The sequence below is a fragment of the Lolium perenne genome, chromosome 2, assembly GCF_019359855.2.
Source record: "Lolium perenne isolate Kyuss_39 chromosome 2, Kyuss_2.0, whole genome shotgun sequence".
In the NCBI taxonomy this organism is placed as follows: Eukaryota; Viridiplantae; Streptophyta; class Magnoliopsida; order Poales; family Poaceae; genus Lolium; species Lolium perenne.
Window position 1 is genome coordinate 239,913,710 of NC_067245.2, and position 13,927 is coordinate 239,927,636.

Here is a 13,927-nt window from a genome sequence, read left to right on the forward strand (position 1 = left end):
TCCATCGACACCACCGCCATCTTCATCGCCGCTGCTGACTCCCATGATGAGGAGGGAGTAGTTCTCCCCCGAGGCTGAGGGCTCTACCGGTAGCTATGTGGTTCATCTCTCTCTCTCCCATGATGTGATCTTTATGAATATGTAGATGTTACTCTTGTCTATTATGCACTCTAGAGGTTACTTTAATATGAACTTCGGATGTTGTGGAGCTTGTTTACTCCGGCTTGAGGTGTGCTCTTGTAGCCCTACACAATGAATGGTGTTTGTTATCCAACAAGAGAGTGTTTGAGAGTAGCATTTATTTGTTCATCTATGTGATCATAGTCTTTGGAATCCAGATGTCATATGCTATTCAAGTGTTTTATTATGTGAACTTTGGAGTTACTGTGACCTCGGTGTAATGGTGACAGTGTGTGCGCCGTGTGTAACTCCCTTATGAATTGTGGTGTGTTAGTACCTCCTATGAATGCTCACGGTGACAGTGTGGGGTGTTTATTAGTACTTGGGAATACGCCTTTGAGGTGTGCTTTTGCACACTTGCCCAATGAATTTGAGTTCTTTATCCAACAGGAGAGTAGTATGATGAAGTGCTTATATTTATATTCAATTATGATTGCAATGTTGAGAGTGGCCACTAGTGAAAGTAGGATCCCTAGGCCTTGTTTCCAAATACTGCAAACATCGCTTATTTACTATTTTACTGCATCTTTACTTCCTGCAATATTTACTTCAGATCGCAATTACCGTTTACCACCATCTATACCACCTGCGTTTTAATATCTCTTCGCCGAACTAGTGCACCTATACATCTGACAAGTGTATTAGGTGTGTTGGGGACACAAGAGACTTCTTGTATCTTAATTGCAGGATTGCTTGAGAGGAATATCTTTGACCTCTACCTCCCTGAGTTCGATAAACCTTGGGTGATTCACTTAAGGGAAACTTGCTGCTGTTCTACAAACCTCTGCTCTTGGAGGCCCAACACTGTCTACAGGAATAGAAGCGTGCGTAGACATCAGGTGTTAAAAGGAAGGCAACCATGAATCTACAATTCATGGAGGATTTGCCAACAAGATCAAGCCAATGATTTTTCCAACAACAACTACATAGGGCATGATACTTTGAAGGAGGCAGAAGAGGAGTACCAGAGCTTCTTAGCTGATGAGGCTATGGATATTCAGGCTATGGCTCATCAGTCAACGACTGTTGTAGCTATGCCTATAGGTGAAGGGGCACCTCAGGTACGAGAGAGTAGGCCAAAATATTTCATCATCGTCATCCGGATCTTGGTGATCGTTAAGATCTTGTTCTTCTGATTCCTCTATGAGCGGATGTAATATACAATGACATGATAAGCTCACCTTATTTAACCATGATAATAATAAAATGGACAGTGTGCAGCTCCAAACAAAGATGGGTTAGTTTTCCACCCAGCAAACCAATATCCTTCACAAGACACCAACCAAAGTCCACAACATAGCCTAGAGCTCATTTTGGATGGGCTAAGGCCCCCCAGACCTGCCCCATGAGCGTCAAAAGGGTTGAGGTTACCAAACGCGCCATAAGCACCCACTATGGGAATCTGGCCCATGGCACCCGGCAAAAGGATGAATACACTCGGCAAATGGTTTTTCTCGGTGCCACACTAGGTAACTGAGTTTCTTTGTGGCGGTCCACTTGGTAAAGTTTTCGGATGGATGACGAGAAGACAGTGGTAGTGGCTTTGCTGAGTGATATTTCTAACTGTGGGAAAGACTCTTGATTTTGTCTTGTGAAAACAAATGGTTGCATGCATCAACTAAGTATAGGCCGGGATTATTCCCTTTTCGAAGAATAGAAAAGAAGACCTAACAATAATTCAACCTCATCCTCTACTTGCAGGCTGCATGTAGCCGAAATGCAAAAAAAAGTACAATAAATAAATAAGTACACCGAAAGACAACACTCTAGCCATACTTGCTACTAGGTATGTTTTATAGTACTGTTTATTTCATGTGACCATATTATTACAATGTTGATGCGTTCTAAAGCACACATATAGGATCTACACCACTTAGTTTGGATGGACTACACCAACTCTAATCTCGTTGGTCACTCCAATAGTATGACATACACTGTCAAATGTTCAGTACATCACTCTTCGGTTCAGGCTCCACCTTTTGCCGGCTACCTGAAATAGAATTGCTACCGCGAGTCCCAGACCGTACCCTGATCCAGCAACAAGATACAGTACAATGGTGTCCACCCTATCATCTGAGTTTTTGTCATGCTCAGAGGAAGGGACCCCTGAATTGCATTGTTTGGACAGTGGTTCACCACATAACCCTGCATTTCCTTGAAAAGAATCAATGGTAAAAGTCAGGAACTGCCCTCTCTGTGGTATGGCCCCCTCTAGCTGATTGCTGGAGACATTCAGCCACGCAAGGGAGTTGAGAGATGCCAACACCTCTGGGATCGCTCCGTGGAGCTGGTTGGATGATAGGTCTAGCGACTCGAGCTGCGTCAGGTGGCCGAGCTTAGGAGGAATTGTGCCGGTGAAGGCATTGTGCGACATGTTGAGCCCCCGTAGCGAAGCTAGCTCTCCCATTGATTCGGGGATGCTTCCGGTGAACGCGTTCGCGGAGAAGTCGATGACCGTGAAGGCGGTCAAGATTCTGGTGAACTTCCTTGCTATTCCCTTGTACGTGACCACGACCGTGTCTCGGTAGAACTTACCCGAGAGGTTGTCCTCCAATGCTTGTCGCCCGTCGTCGTTCTCTCTGATATCCATCATTGCTTTCAGTTCCTCGAACCACTGCGAATGCAAACTTCCAGAGAAGCTGTTGGAGGCAAGATCGATGATCTGCAAGCTCTGGAAGTGGGTCCTATTTTGATGGCTGTTGGTAGGAACTGTCCCCACAGGACCAAATAATTTGTTAGATCTTAACACAAGAACTCTAAGTTTTGTCAGATTCCCCAGCCAGTCAGGAAAAGAGTCGGCAAAGTTGTTGCCCCCAACATCAAAGACCTCCAGATGATGGCAGTTGGAGAGTGATCTAGGAAGCAGCCCCTCAAGCTGATTCCCATTCAAATCTATCGTCTGGGAAGCACAACCCCGCTGGATGTCATCAGGCAACGTCCCCTGAAAATGGTTATGTCCTAGATTCAGGATGGTCAGATACCCATCTACAAGACAAGAAGGAACATGGCCACTGAAATGGTTGTAAGACAGGTCAAGTAGCTCGAGGTTTCTTGAATCGCAGATCATAGGCGGGATGCCTCCGTGCAGTGTGTTGTTTGCCATGTTCAGATAGAAAGAACTGCTCAGTCGGGGCATCAGATCCTGTGGGATGGATGAGAACTGATTGTTGGAGTAATCTAGGAACTGTGGAGAGATGGGCACGGGAATAGGCCCTGGAAGGCTGTTGAAGCTAAGGTCAAGAAAGTATACGCTAGCATTAGCAAGAGACAGCTCCATGCCGGTAAATTTGTTGCGCGAAAGATTAAACTTGAACACGTCTACGTTCTCGTTCCTCCCTGCCCATATCCATTTAGGCACAGAGCCACCAATTTGGTTGCATGAGAGGTCGAGGTCTTTGACCAGGACGTATTTCAGTATGGAAGGAACCTTGGTCATGTTGCAGCAGGCTAACCCCAGAGAATTGATTGGAGGGACAATTGCAGAGGGAGAGGAGTTGAAGTAATCTTCGTCGTCCACTACCACTGTCAGTGTATTAGCTGACAGGATGAGGTTACTTATATTGGTGAGCCTCCAGAATGAGGTAAGCTGCACTGTTCCGCTCAAACCGTTTCTAGATAGTTGGAGGGTCTGCAAACTCGTGAGGCTAAAGAAAGACTTGGGTACTGATCCATTTAACTGGTTGTAGTTCAGGTAAATGGATGCTAGCGACGGAGATGGATAGGAGAATTCTTGGATGGGACCTTCAAAATTGTTAGACATAAGTGATATGAACTTCAGTCGAGGGAGCGAGAAGAGAAAGCTTGGGATTTGCCCTGAAAGAGAGTTGCAGCATAGCTCCAGCGTCTCTAGGTTCAGAAATGCTCCTTTCCTGTACATGGGTATTCCTCCTGCAAAGTGACGTGAAAACCAAATTATACTAGTAAATCCGATGTCTGTTCGCAAATAATACAACTAAGGAGCAAAGAGACCGATTTTTTTGGAACTTACCGGTGAGATTGTTCTGTGAGAGGTCCAACTCGCTCAAGCGTGTGAGGTTCAGAATAGAGGACGGTATTGCACCTGAAATGCCACAGTCCTGCAGCCGCAGCGTGGACAAGGACTGCAGCCTGCCGACTGTTGCCGGGAATTCTCAGATTCTGAACCCGCTGTTGCTCAGATCCAAAAAGCTTAGGAATTTAAGATCACTGATCGAAGCCGGGAGGCCACCAGAGAAACGGCCGTTGCTACCGCTCATGTCCAGAGTCTTCAGAAGCTTCAGGTTGCTGATGGAGCTCGGTATTCGGCCATAAAAATTGGTCACGCTCAGGTCCAGAACCTCGAGCGAACTCCCGGGAGGGAGCCCCGGCAATTCGCCGGACAGATCGGAGTTGCCTGACAGGTCGAGCACCCTCAGGCCCTTTAGCTGGAAAATCCCCCGAGGGAACGTTCCGTTGAAGACGTTGTTGGAGAGCTGAAGAATGGCCAGGGAGCGGAGCTCGGCAAAGAACTCGGGGATCGCTCCGGACAAACCGTTGTTGGACGAGAGATCGAGCGATACAAGTTTCGTTAGGTTGCTAATGCCGGCGGGGATCTGGCCAGCGAGGCCGGTGCTCGAGAGGTTGAGGTGGGTGAGCTCGGCGAGCTGTTCAAACCCGGACGCCGGGAGGGTGGCGCCGCCGAAGTCGTTGCCGGAGAGGTCGACACGACGGAGCGAGGTAAGCTGGAACAACGCGCGGGGGAGGCCACCCCGGCTCTGCAGGCCTTGGTCACCGAGGTCGAGCGCGGCAACCCGGCCCGAGGTGGCGTCGCACGAGACGCCCTGCCATCGGCAGCAGTCCGTGCGCGCGCGCCAGGATGGCAGGAGCGGCTGCTGGAAGGAGTGTTTCAGCCGGAGAAGCGCGAAGGCCTGGTCAGGTGGGCACCGGACTGCAAGGCTGGTGTGCACGAGCACGAGGAGGAGGAAGGCATGGAGGTGGACACATCTCGTAGTAGCATGTCTTTCCATGAAGCAAGCAGGCTACAATATTTCTTTCTACTGGTGGAGCGCGCTCTGACATTGATGAAAGAGAGGGACCGTATATGTAACATGAATTTACCCGAAAAGCCGCCGGAGACTGACCGTCTCCACCTAGTCAGCCGTGACGTGCACAATCAGTCGTGCGATCACCGCACGTTCGCAGAACCCCGAAGAGCTCCTGACTGATTCGCAAAAAAAATAAAAATTAGAAGAGCTCCTGACTGATTCGCAAAAAAATTAAAAATTAGAAGAGCTCCTGACTTCGCAGAACCCGCGCGGATGGGCCTGGCCCAGCCACTGTTCAATCTGGAAAAAAAAGTTCGAACTTGAAAAATGTTCAGATAAAAAATTGTTTAAATAAAAAATGTTCAAATTTTAAAATTGTTTGAATACGAAATTTCCTAAACTAAAATATTTTTTGAATATGAAAAATGTTTAAATTTGAACATTTTTAAAACTAAACATTTTGAAAACTGAACTTTTGAAAAAAAAGAAGTATTTTTTTGTAAAATCTTAACATTTTTAATTTGAACATTCTTACAAAACTGAACGTTTTTAAAACCAAAAAAAAGTAACTGCAAATATTTTAAAATATGAAAACAAAATCCAAAAACATTTTAAAAATCTAAACTAAAATAACCTAAACTTCTGTTAAAATCTAAACAGAAAAACTGCTTGAAAAAGTAAAAAATAAAAATTGAATATAAAAAAACCTGACGAAAACCTAGAAAAAGGGTCAACCAGCCACAAAATAAGCCCAGCAGAAGGAAAAAACCACTCTCAGTAACCCGACCGAAAACCGACGGATTTCAGAAAACTAACCACCTAAAAACCACCATCGGAACGGAACAACATCGCTACTTGCTCCGGAGATGAATCAATAAAGCTTCGCTAGGCTAAATCAGGTACGCTACGCCATCCTTACACGATGCAACATGTGGTGTGTAGGATTCCCCGGACCTCCCTACGTCCGTTAGCGGGGTGACGCCTACCCCTCCGACGCAACGGGCCGGCCCACCATGGTCAAGACAACAAGGTCAACCAATGTCACCGGATAAGATGAAGATGATGCAACGATGCCCGAGTGAACCTTGCTGCCAATGGATACAACGCGGCGGGCTGTTGCGCCACCCGCTAGGTGAGGAATGGACCTTACCGGAGACGGGGATAATGCGGTTGGCCACGACGTTGTCGACTGAAGTGAGGAAAGAATATTTATGGTTAGGGTGGGCTACCATGTGGTACGCGTGGTAAGCAACTAAACAATTGTTAAACAAAAATGGTTAGGGTGGGCCGGTGGGGTGGGTGCAGGGCCTTATGGTTTCGGGGTGGGAGCTCGCTAGCGACAGAGCTTAGAGTTTCCAGGTGAGGAGGTCACCGAAGATGGGGGGCTTAGAGGGAGGGAGCTGTGGAGTGGCAGAACCAAGATTTTTATATTGGATATTCGGAGTCAACATATTATAGCGCATCAATACAATATATGTAGGTTCACAGTAACAAAATCATAACTAGAATTTGTTCTTATAATAGGGAAATTCTTGAATAACTAAATTATACTGGTAGAGCAAAGAAAAAAAAAATACTATTTAACACTGTAGATGTTATTTTTTAATAATTAAGGAGAATCTCAGTTGGAGAAAATATAAATGTAGCACTCGTGTGTGACCTGATCTGATTCTAATCACTTGTGAATTCACGGACTGTGGTGATGAGCTTCTACTGGTCACTTATTGAATTCACCGATCCTGCCAGAATTTTTTCGACAACGAGCATATATTAATATCGAAGATACCAATTACACCCAGCTTCTGCAACAACGTATTGCCCTAACGGCCTTACGGATGCACACAGCCAAAAAAGAAAGAAGAATTACAGAAAAAAAGAAAAATCCCGCTACGGTAGTTTAAACATTGAAACAACAATTTAGGTTCTCCGCTGCCACCAATCGTCTTGCGCAGCGCCGTTCAGCCTAAGAGCTTCTCTAATCCACCCCCTTTGACCCTTAGAGTATATTTTATCCTCTAATGGTCGGAACCGTCTCTATTCTAACCCTAAACGGTTTTAGAGGAGAAAAAAATTTAGGAGTCAGCCTGCGGGGCTCGCAAATATACGCGCCGCGGGGCTCGATTCGCATATTTTTTCCCCTCCACGCCGTCACCACTGCCTTGCCGTCCTGCCGCACCATTTCCACCGACATTGCCACCGTCCGCCACCTTTCCCCTCTGCCAACTGCCCGAAGCACCGCAACCCTATTTCCCCCGATCCGCACCTGTCACCGGTTCTAGCCGTCGCCGGAATCGCCCCTCGAGCCGCCGCATCGAGGTGGATCGCGCCTCCGATCGGAGCCGAAAGATAGCTCCGTGGACGGATTTCGACGATCTTGTCCCGGCGGCCGGGGCCGGATTGTCGTAGTCCAGTCATCGCGCAACCGCTAGGAGGGAATTTGTCGGCCACGACCTTGCCGTCTGTTCGTCCCCTAGCCCCCGAGGCCGTTTTGCTCCCTTTTGGTCGCCGCAACTGTCTCGGCTGCAATCTGCACCTCCGCCGCGCACATGGTACTCAGATGAATGGCTTCTTCGTCCTCGTGTCGCTGCAAGTCACTGGATTTAGGGAGATTGAGCGGGTGTCGGCAGCAGCAACCGCACCGGCACCGGCCCTGACACCGTCATTACCTCCGGCGCTGGCTGCAGCCCTTTCCCCTGCCCCGACACCGGCGTATGAAGAAGAAGATCCTCGGATACCCGATCCGCCAAGGTATGATTTTCAACCCCTTTTTGTTTGGTGAATTTCGGTGGATGAACAATACATTTGTTCGCTGAAATTCGTAGCAAGAAGAAGAGACAAGGAAAATAGATTGAGGATGAGGACAACAATTTATACTTCGCATGGCATGATCAAACAATCATTGAAGATAAGTAGCCATTTAAGCAATTTTGGGAAGGGATCCATGTCAACTTCAATCAAAGAACAAGTGGTGGTGGGCGATCATTGCCATCGGTAACGAGTAGGTGGTCGGCTCTAGTCATGGGCTCAATAGGAGCAGGTTCGAGGAAGAACATGACTAGTGCAGGAGGTTTGAGGAAGATCATGACTTGTGATGAAGATTATGACTATTGCTATCAATTTTTATTTGAAAACTACCAATTTGTTAGGTTTTGATGCTATCAATTTGTGCAACTTTATATGCATTATGAATGTGCTTAAATTTACAAATTATGTTGAACAAAAAATTTGCTCCTCTAAGTTTTGGGGTTTTGGTTCTACGGCGCAAAATTTAGGGGAGCAAATATAGGAAGTAAAGTTTTAGGGAGGCTTTTGAAATTATAGAAATTATAGGAGATGGGTTAGAGATGCTCTAAGGCGTCAGGACTCGGGCGTGAGGGGCAGCGGGGCAGCTGGACTGGGGGAGCGCGATTGTATGATTTTCACGAATTCTCGTACAGAATACCACTAATACATATATACATGCACATATGAAATTATATACTGAAACTTTTATGCAAAAAAATTAGGTATTTATTGCATACGCATAGTTCTAGCTCCGCCCCTGGAGCTGTGCACCGGTGCGTGGGAGGGCGGTGCTGTGAGACGCCGCAAGAGTGGCATCGGCTACGGCTGATGGAGAAAGGTGGCAGCGGGTTAGGAATGAGATGCGGTGGTTGCTCGTGTTGGGGGGATTTCTTCAGGCGTACGTGCTCTGTCAGGCACGTTGAGCACCGAACAGGATATAGGGGGACACCAAGAGCACCGCCATGCCGGGGGAGGTTCACGGCCGCCGCGGGAGCTAAAACGGACACATGAATACTTTGTCCTGGCTCGGGAGTTGGGAGGGGAAAGCGAGAAGCGAGAAGCGATCTAAAAGTCTCTTCATGTGAAAAGCAGAAGCACGACTACTCGCGGTCTCATAGTTTTGCGTTCATCCTCCATTCATATTACCGTTTTACCTTTGAATTGCATGTTAATGGCACCAGACATGTTTCCATTCCAATGATAAGAGAAGAGAAACAGTATAGTGTGCAAACTAACATTATATAAGCACTGTATTTTCTCATATAGTACGTTAAACTATTTTTCATGTTAAATATATTGCGAGATGCACGATGGCAATTCAGACAAACCGCAAGTGTATTGTATATTTCACCATTTCCATTGCTAATGAAGCAGGGACCTCAGTCGATACAAACTTGCAGGAACGGTAGTTGTCTACAACCACCAGTGACAACTTATTACAAAATGACAGAAGATCGACTAAAGAAGGAACACAAGGGCGGACAAGGCGACCGCGCCGACCAGACCGACTCCGGCGAGACGGGAAGACGAACTAGCCGGACCCGGCGCTGGGGCAGGCGAGTGGTGGTAGTGGCTAGAGCCTGGTGCCTTCGCCGGGGAATGGATCGGCGCCTGAGCGGATGTCACTTGAGCGTTGCCAAGCCTCTGGGTGTGGTTAGGGGAATCCGGAGTCGGCGGTGCAGGCGGCGGGGCATGATGGTGGTGGTGATGACGGTGATTGATCGAGCTTGGAGCATTGTCCACCTCCTGGGTGTTCATCTCGTCGATGTGGAACTGGGACGGCGCTGGGGCGTGGTGGCGATGATGGTGGTGACCACCGTGAGCGGGAGCAGGCGCCTTCGCCGGACCGTGGTGGCCGTGATGATGGTGGTGACCACCGTGAGCGGGAGCAGGCGCCGACGCCGGACCGTGGTGGCCGTGATGATGATGGTGGTGCCCGCTTGCAGCGTCGATCTCCTCCTCGTCGGCCACGATGTTGAGCAGCGATCGGTGGTGACCACCGTGAGCGGGAGCAGGCGCTGACGACGGACCGTGGTGGCCGTGATGATGATGGTGACCACCGTGAGCGGGAGCAGGCGCCGACGCCGGACCGTGGTGGCCGTGATGATGATGGTGACCACCGTGAGCGGGAGCAGGCGCGGACGCCGGACCGTGGTGGCCGTGATGATGATGGTGACCACCGTGAGCGGGAGCAGGCGACGACGCTGGACCGTGGTGGCCATGGTGGTGCTTGCTTGCAGCGTACATCTCCTCCTCGTCGGCGACGATGTCGACCCGCGATGGCGCTGGGGCATGGTGGCGATGATGGTGGTGATCCATGTTATAGGGACTCGACGCCGGACCGTGGTGATGGCGGTGCCACCAGGTTTCATCGTAGTTCTCCTGCTCGTCGGCGACGATGTCGATCAGCGATGGCGCTGGGGCGTGGTGGCGATGATGGTGGTGAATGTGATGAATAGGCGCCGACGCCGGAGCGTAGTGGTAGCCAGGGCGGTGCCTGGTTTCATCGTAGTTCTCCTGCTCGTCGGCGACGATGTCGATCAGCGATGGCGCTGGGGCGTGGTGGCGATGATGGTGGTGATCACCGTGAGGCGTAGCAGGCGCCGCCTCCGGACCGTGGTGGCCGTGATGGCCATGGTGGTGCCAGGTTTCATCGTAGTTCTCCTGCTCGTCGGCGACGATGTTGAGCAGCGATCGGTGGTGACCACCGTGAGCGGGAGCAGGCGCTGACGCCGGACCGTGGTGGCCGTGATGGTGAGGGCTCGGAGCCTCAGCATGATGGTGGTGACCACCGTGAGCGGGAGCAGGCGCCGACGCCGGACCGTGGTGGCCGTGATGGTGAGGGCTCGGAGCCTTAGCATGATGGTGACTAGGGCTCGGCGCCGGAGCATGATGGTGACTAGGGCTCGGCGCCTTAGCATGATGGTGAGGGATCGGCGCCTTAGCATGATGGTGACTAGGGCTCGGCGCCGGAGCATGACTGTGACTAGGGCTCGGCGCCGGAGCATGATGGTGGTGGCCATGATGGTGAGGGCTTGGCGCCTCAGCATGATGGTGGTGACCGCCGTGAGCCGGAGCAGGCGCCGACGCCGGACCGTGGTGCCCGTGATGATGAGGGCTCGGAGCCTCAGCATGATGGTGACTAGGGCTCGGCGCCGGAGCATGATGATGACCATGATGGTGGCTGGGGCTCGGCGCTTCAGCGGGCGACGCTGCCGGCGCATGTGCCGAAGACAGCGCAACCAGTGAGGCCAGCAGAAGTGCCATCACAGCGGCGGCCATTGGTGAGATCGGCGTCGCCATGGCAGGAAGCTTTTGGACTGTTGGTGCCTTGTGGTGGTGATGTTGTTGTGATAGTGAGGAGGAGGAGGCGTCTATATATAGCCTCGAATGACAGGGAGCGAGATCGAGGGGGAGACGGCCTGTCGTCGTAGCAATGGCAAGTAATAAATCTCGTGCATTAGTTTCTGATTCCTTTCCGATCTCGACGAGCATGCAAAAGATATTCAATCAATGATATTCAATCGCCCAATACCCTGTAAATATACAGATGTATACAGCTATGAGCTGCGGAATATTAATACTAGCATATCTTCACCGTACTATTTGGTATATTGCTGCCACAGAAAATAAATGAGTGCCATTTAATCATATCACAAGCACAAATGTATGTGGCATATCTATAGGATATATTCTTTTTTTTTAAAGATATCTATAGGATATATTAATATTCCTGCATACAGAAAATCGCGGCTATTTATTAGAAGATCGTAATTCAATTGTGATGAATACATTACTGATAGGAAATAAAAATGTTACGCCTTACCTAATTTACCTCAGATCGCAAAAGCAAGTTTTTTTCTTCAGATCCTAGAAGGAATACACTAACAAACTAGGAGTCTTATAAGAACACCCTTGACAAAAAATATATAATAAAATCCGATCCAAGAGGAATTCGTTGTCGTCGGGTCCTACATAAGCCGATGGGCTATGGGCTTGATTTGATGGCGGGCCATGAGCCTCACTTGATGCTATACCTCCTTCCTCCTCCTCCAAACAGGCTTGCGTCCCGCTTTTCAAATAAAGCCTAAACGGCCGAATCGATACAAGGTGGTGAGCAAACCCTCTTATACAAAAGTCAAAAGAAAAATGACATTCAAGAAGGTAGCGAAGCCACCGACACAAAGTCGAGCAAGGAAACCTAACAAGCCACATCTCTACTACTTATAAAGGCACGAAGTGCCGTTGGAAAATTGAATCTCCACCGTTCATTCACGTGCATCACACGGTCCACGTTTCGCTGTTCTCCCACATCCCCCAACCATCAACCACGCCCACAATTAGATCCTAAAATCACGTTGCAAATTAACTGCCACATATGCATGTCAACCACTCCAAAAATCCCGCAGCATAATTTGCTCCCCAAAACTACCTCTTGCTAATTTATCTTTTAGACGACAACAACAGATAATCAGATGACGGGAGCTGGAGATTAATTGCCGGCTCGCCCGACTCGCCCTGCCGTCGGCTTGGACGCGGAGTTCTCTATGGAGTGCGCGACGCCTAAGGCTTCTAGGGTGAAACCATCCATGGCTTGCGTGACGGCGCCTTCAACAACGTTTGTGGCGGCGCCCTGGATGCCGTGTGTGGCCTCGAACCTTCGATCGCATGCGCGGCAAGGTATTCCCTGCCGGTAGTGTACGAGGACGCCCTGTATGGCGCTTCAATGCCCTCGACGACGTGCGTGGAGATCGAGGTCTTCCCGGTATTCTGAGCGTGCACAACACCGTCCTCCAAGGTAAGTATATCCTTTTTCTGATTCACATTTTTCTTCTAGGGCGTCCTGGGAGTGCACAACGGTGCCCTCTGATTCCTTATCCCAAGGAATTGCCAGCATATAACTAATTAATGGTGAGTGTTTTTGGGTCAAGTTTCTCACATCTCGATGCAATGGTCTCAGAAAAAAAACGCACGAGCTTGAACTTCTACAGTTATGTTTGCAATGTAAAGTTTGTTTGTATGAGTTTGAGTTCCCATGTTTATGTTCTACAAAGAATAGAAAAACTATGCCCACATTTTCTTGCGGTGCTGAATTGGTTTTTTTTCCTATCCATTTTCCATAAGTTTATCAATGAATATATATAGTTTTTGAGCGTTTGATTGAGAAGATACTCGAACATCAACTTCATAATTGTTGCTATAAAAATAGCAGCAATCAGCTAATATAAGCCATATGTCTGCCCTACAGGCCCGTGAAATTTCAATTAGTCAAGCAAGATGCATTTGATGCGATTCGTAGAAATTGGAACTTTTCGAGGTATGCACGTCACGTAACGATCCTATGAATTATGGTTGCCTGCAGTTTGTCTGGTTGTCTCATATCTTGAATATTACAATTGTGCTACAATGCCATGTTGCTCGTGTGTCTGGTGGGGAACACAACACCGTTCTTGAAAGTGGAGGCCAATGCACATTATATTGCAGTGTAATCAAGGTATGTCCGCAACCACCAATACACATCGTTATACCATTCATTTTGAGAAGCAAGGTCTCGGACTATAAAATTGCAACATGACCAGTTGTCAAGTGAATAGGCCACATTCCATCTTCATGCACATTTTAGGTGGAGGTATGTATTCACTGCCAAAGCTACGACATTGGGTAAGTCGTCTTAATGAAAAACATGACAACAGGGAAGGAAACTAGAGCCATATTTTCATAGGTAGAAGAGTGAGGCACCAAGAACATGACTGCAAGTTTCGAACCTCGGAGAGTTGCTTGCACAACCACGCTGCTTACCGCTCGAGCTAGCATTTGAGGCATGCAGATTGCTTCTTCACTGTTAGCTTGATCAGAGCATTTGAAGTATCATGTTTTCTTTGATTCAGCAATCATATATATAGTGCATGCAATTTAAGTATAATGATAGTTCATGCATATAAAATCATATGTGCCATTAG

At 48.5% G+C, this 13,927-nt stretch overlaps 1 protein-coding gene across 1 annotated transcript; it reads right to left on the minus strand.

Annotated features, from left to right (window-relative positions):
* Positions 1-1,989: 1,989 nt before the first annotated feature.
* On the minus strand, positions 1,990-5,185 carry LOC127335373 (receptor like protein 27). The gene is given in 2 exon segments (XM_051362019.2): positions 1,990-4,068; positions 4,169-5,185. Coding segments are annotated over 2 exon segments (2,940 nt in total). The 5' UTR covers positions 5,166-5,185; the 3' UTR covers positions 1,990-2,125.
* Between the last annotated feature and the right edge of the window lie 8,742 nt (positions 5,186-13,927).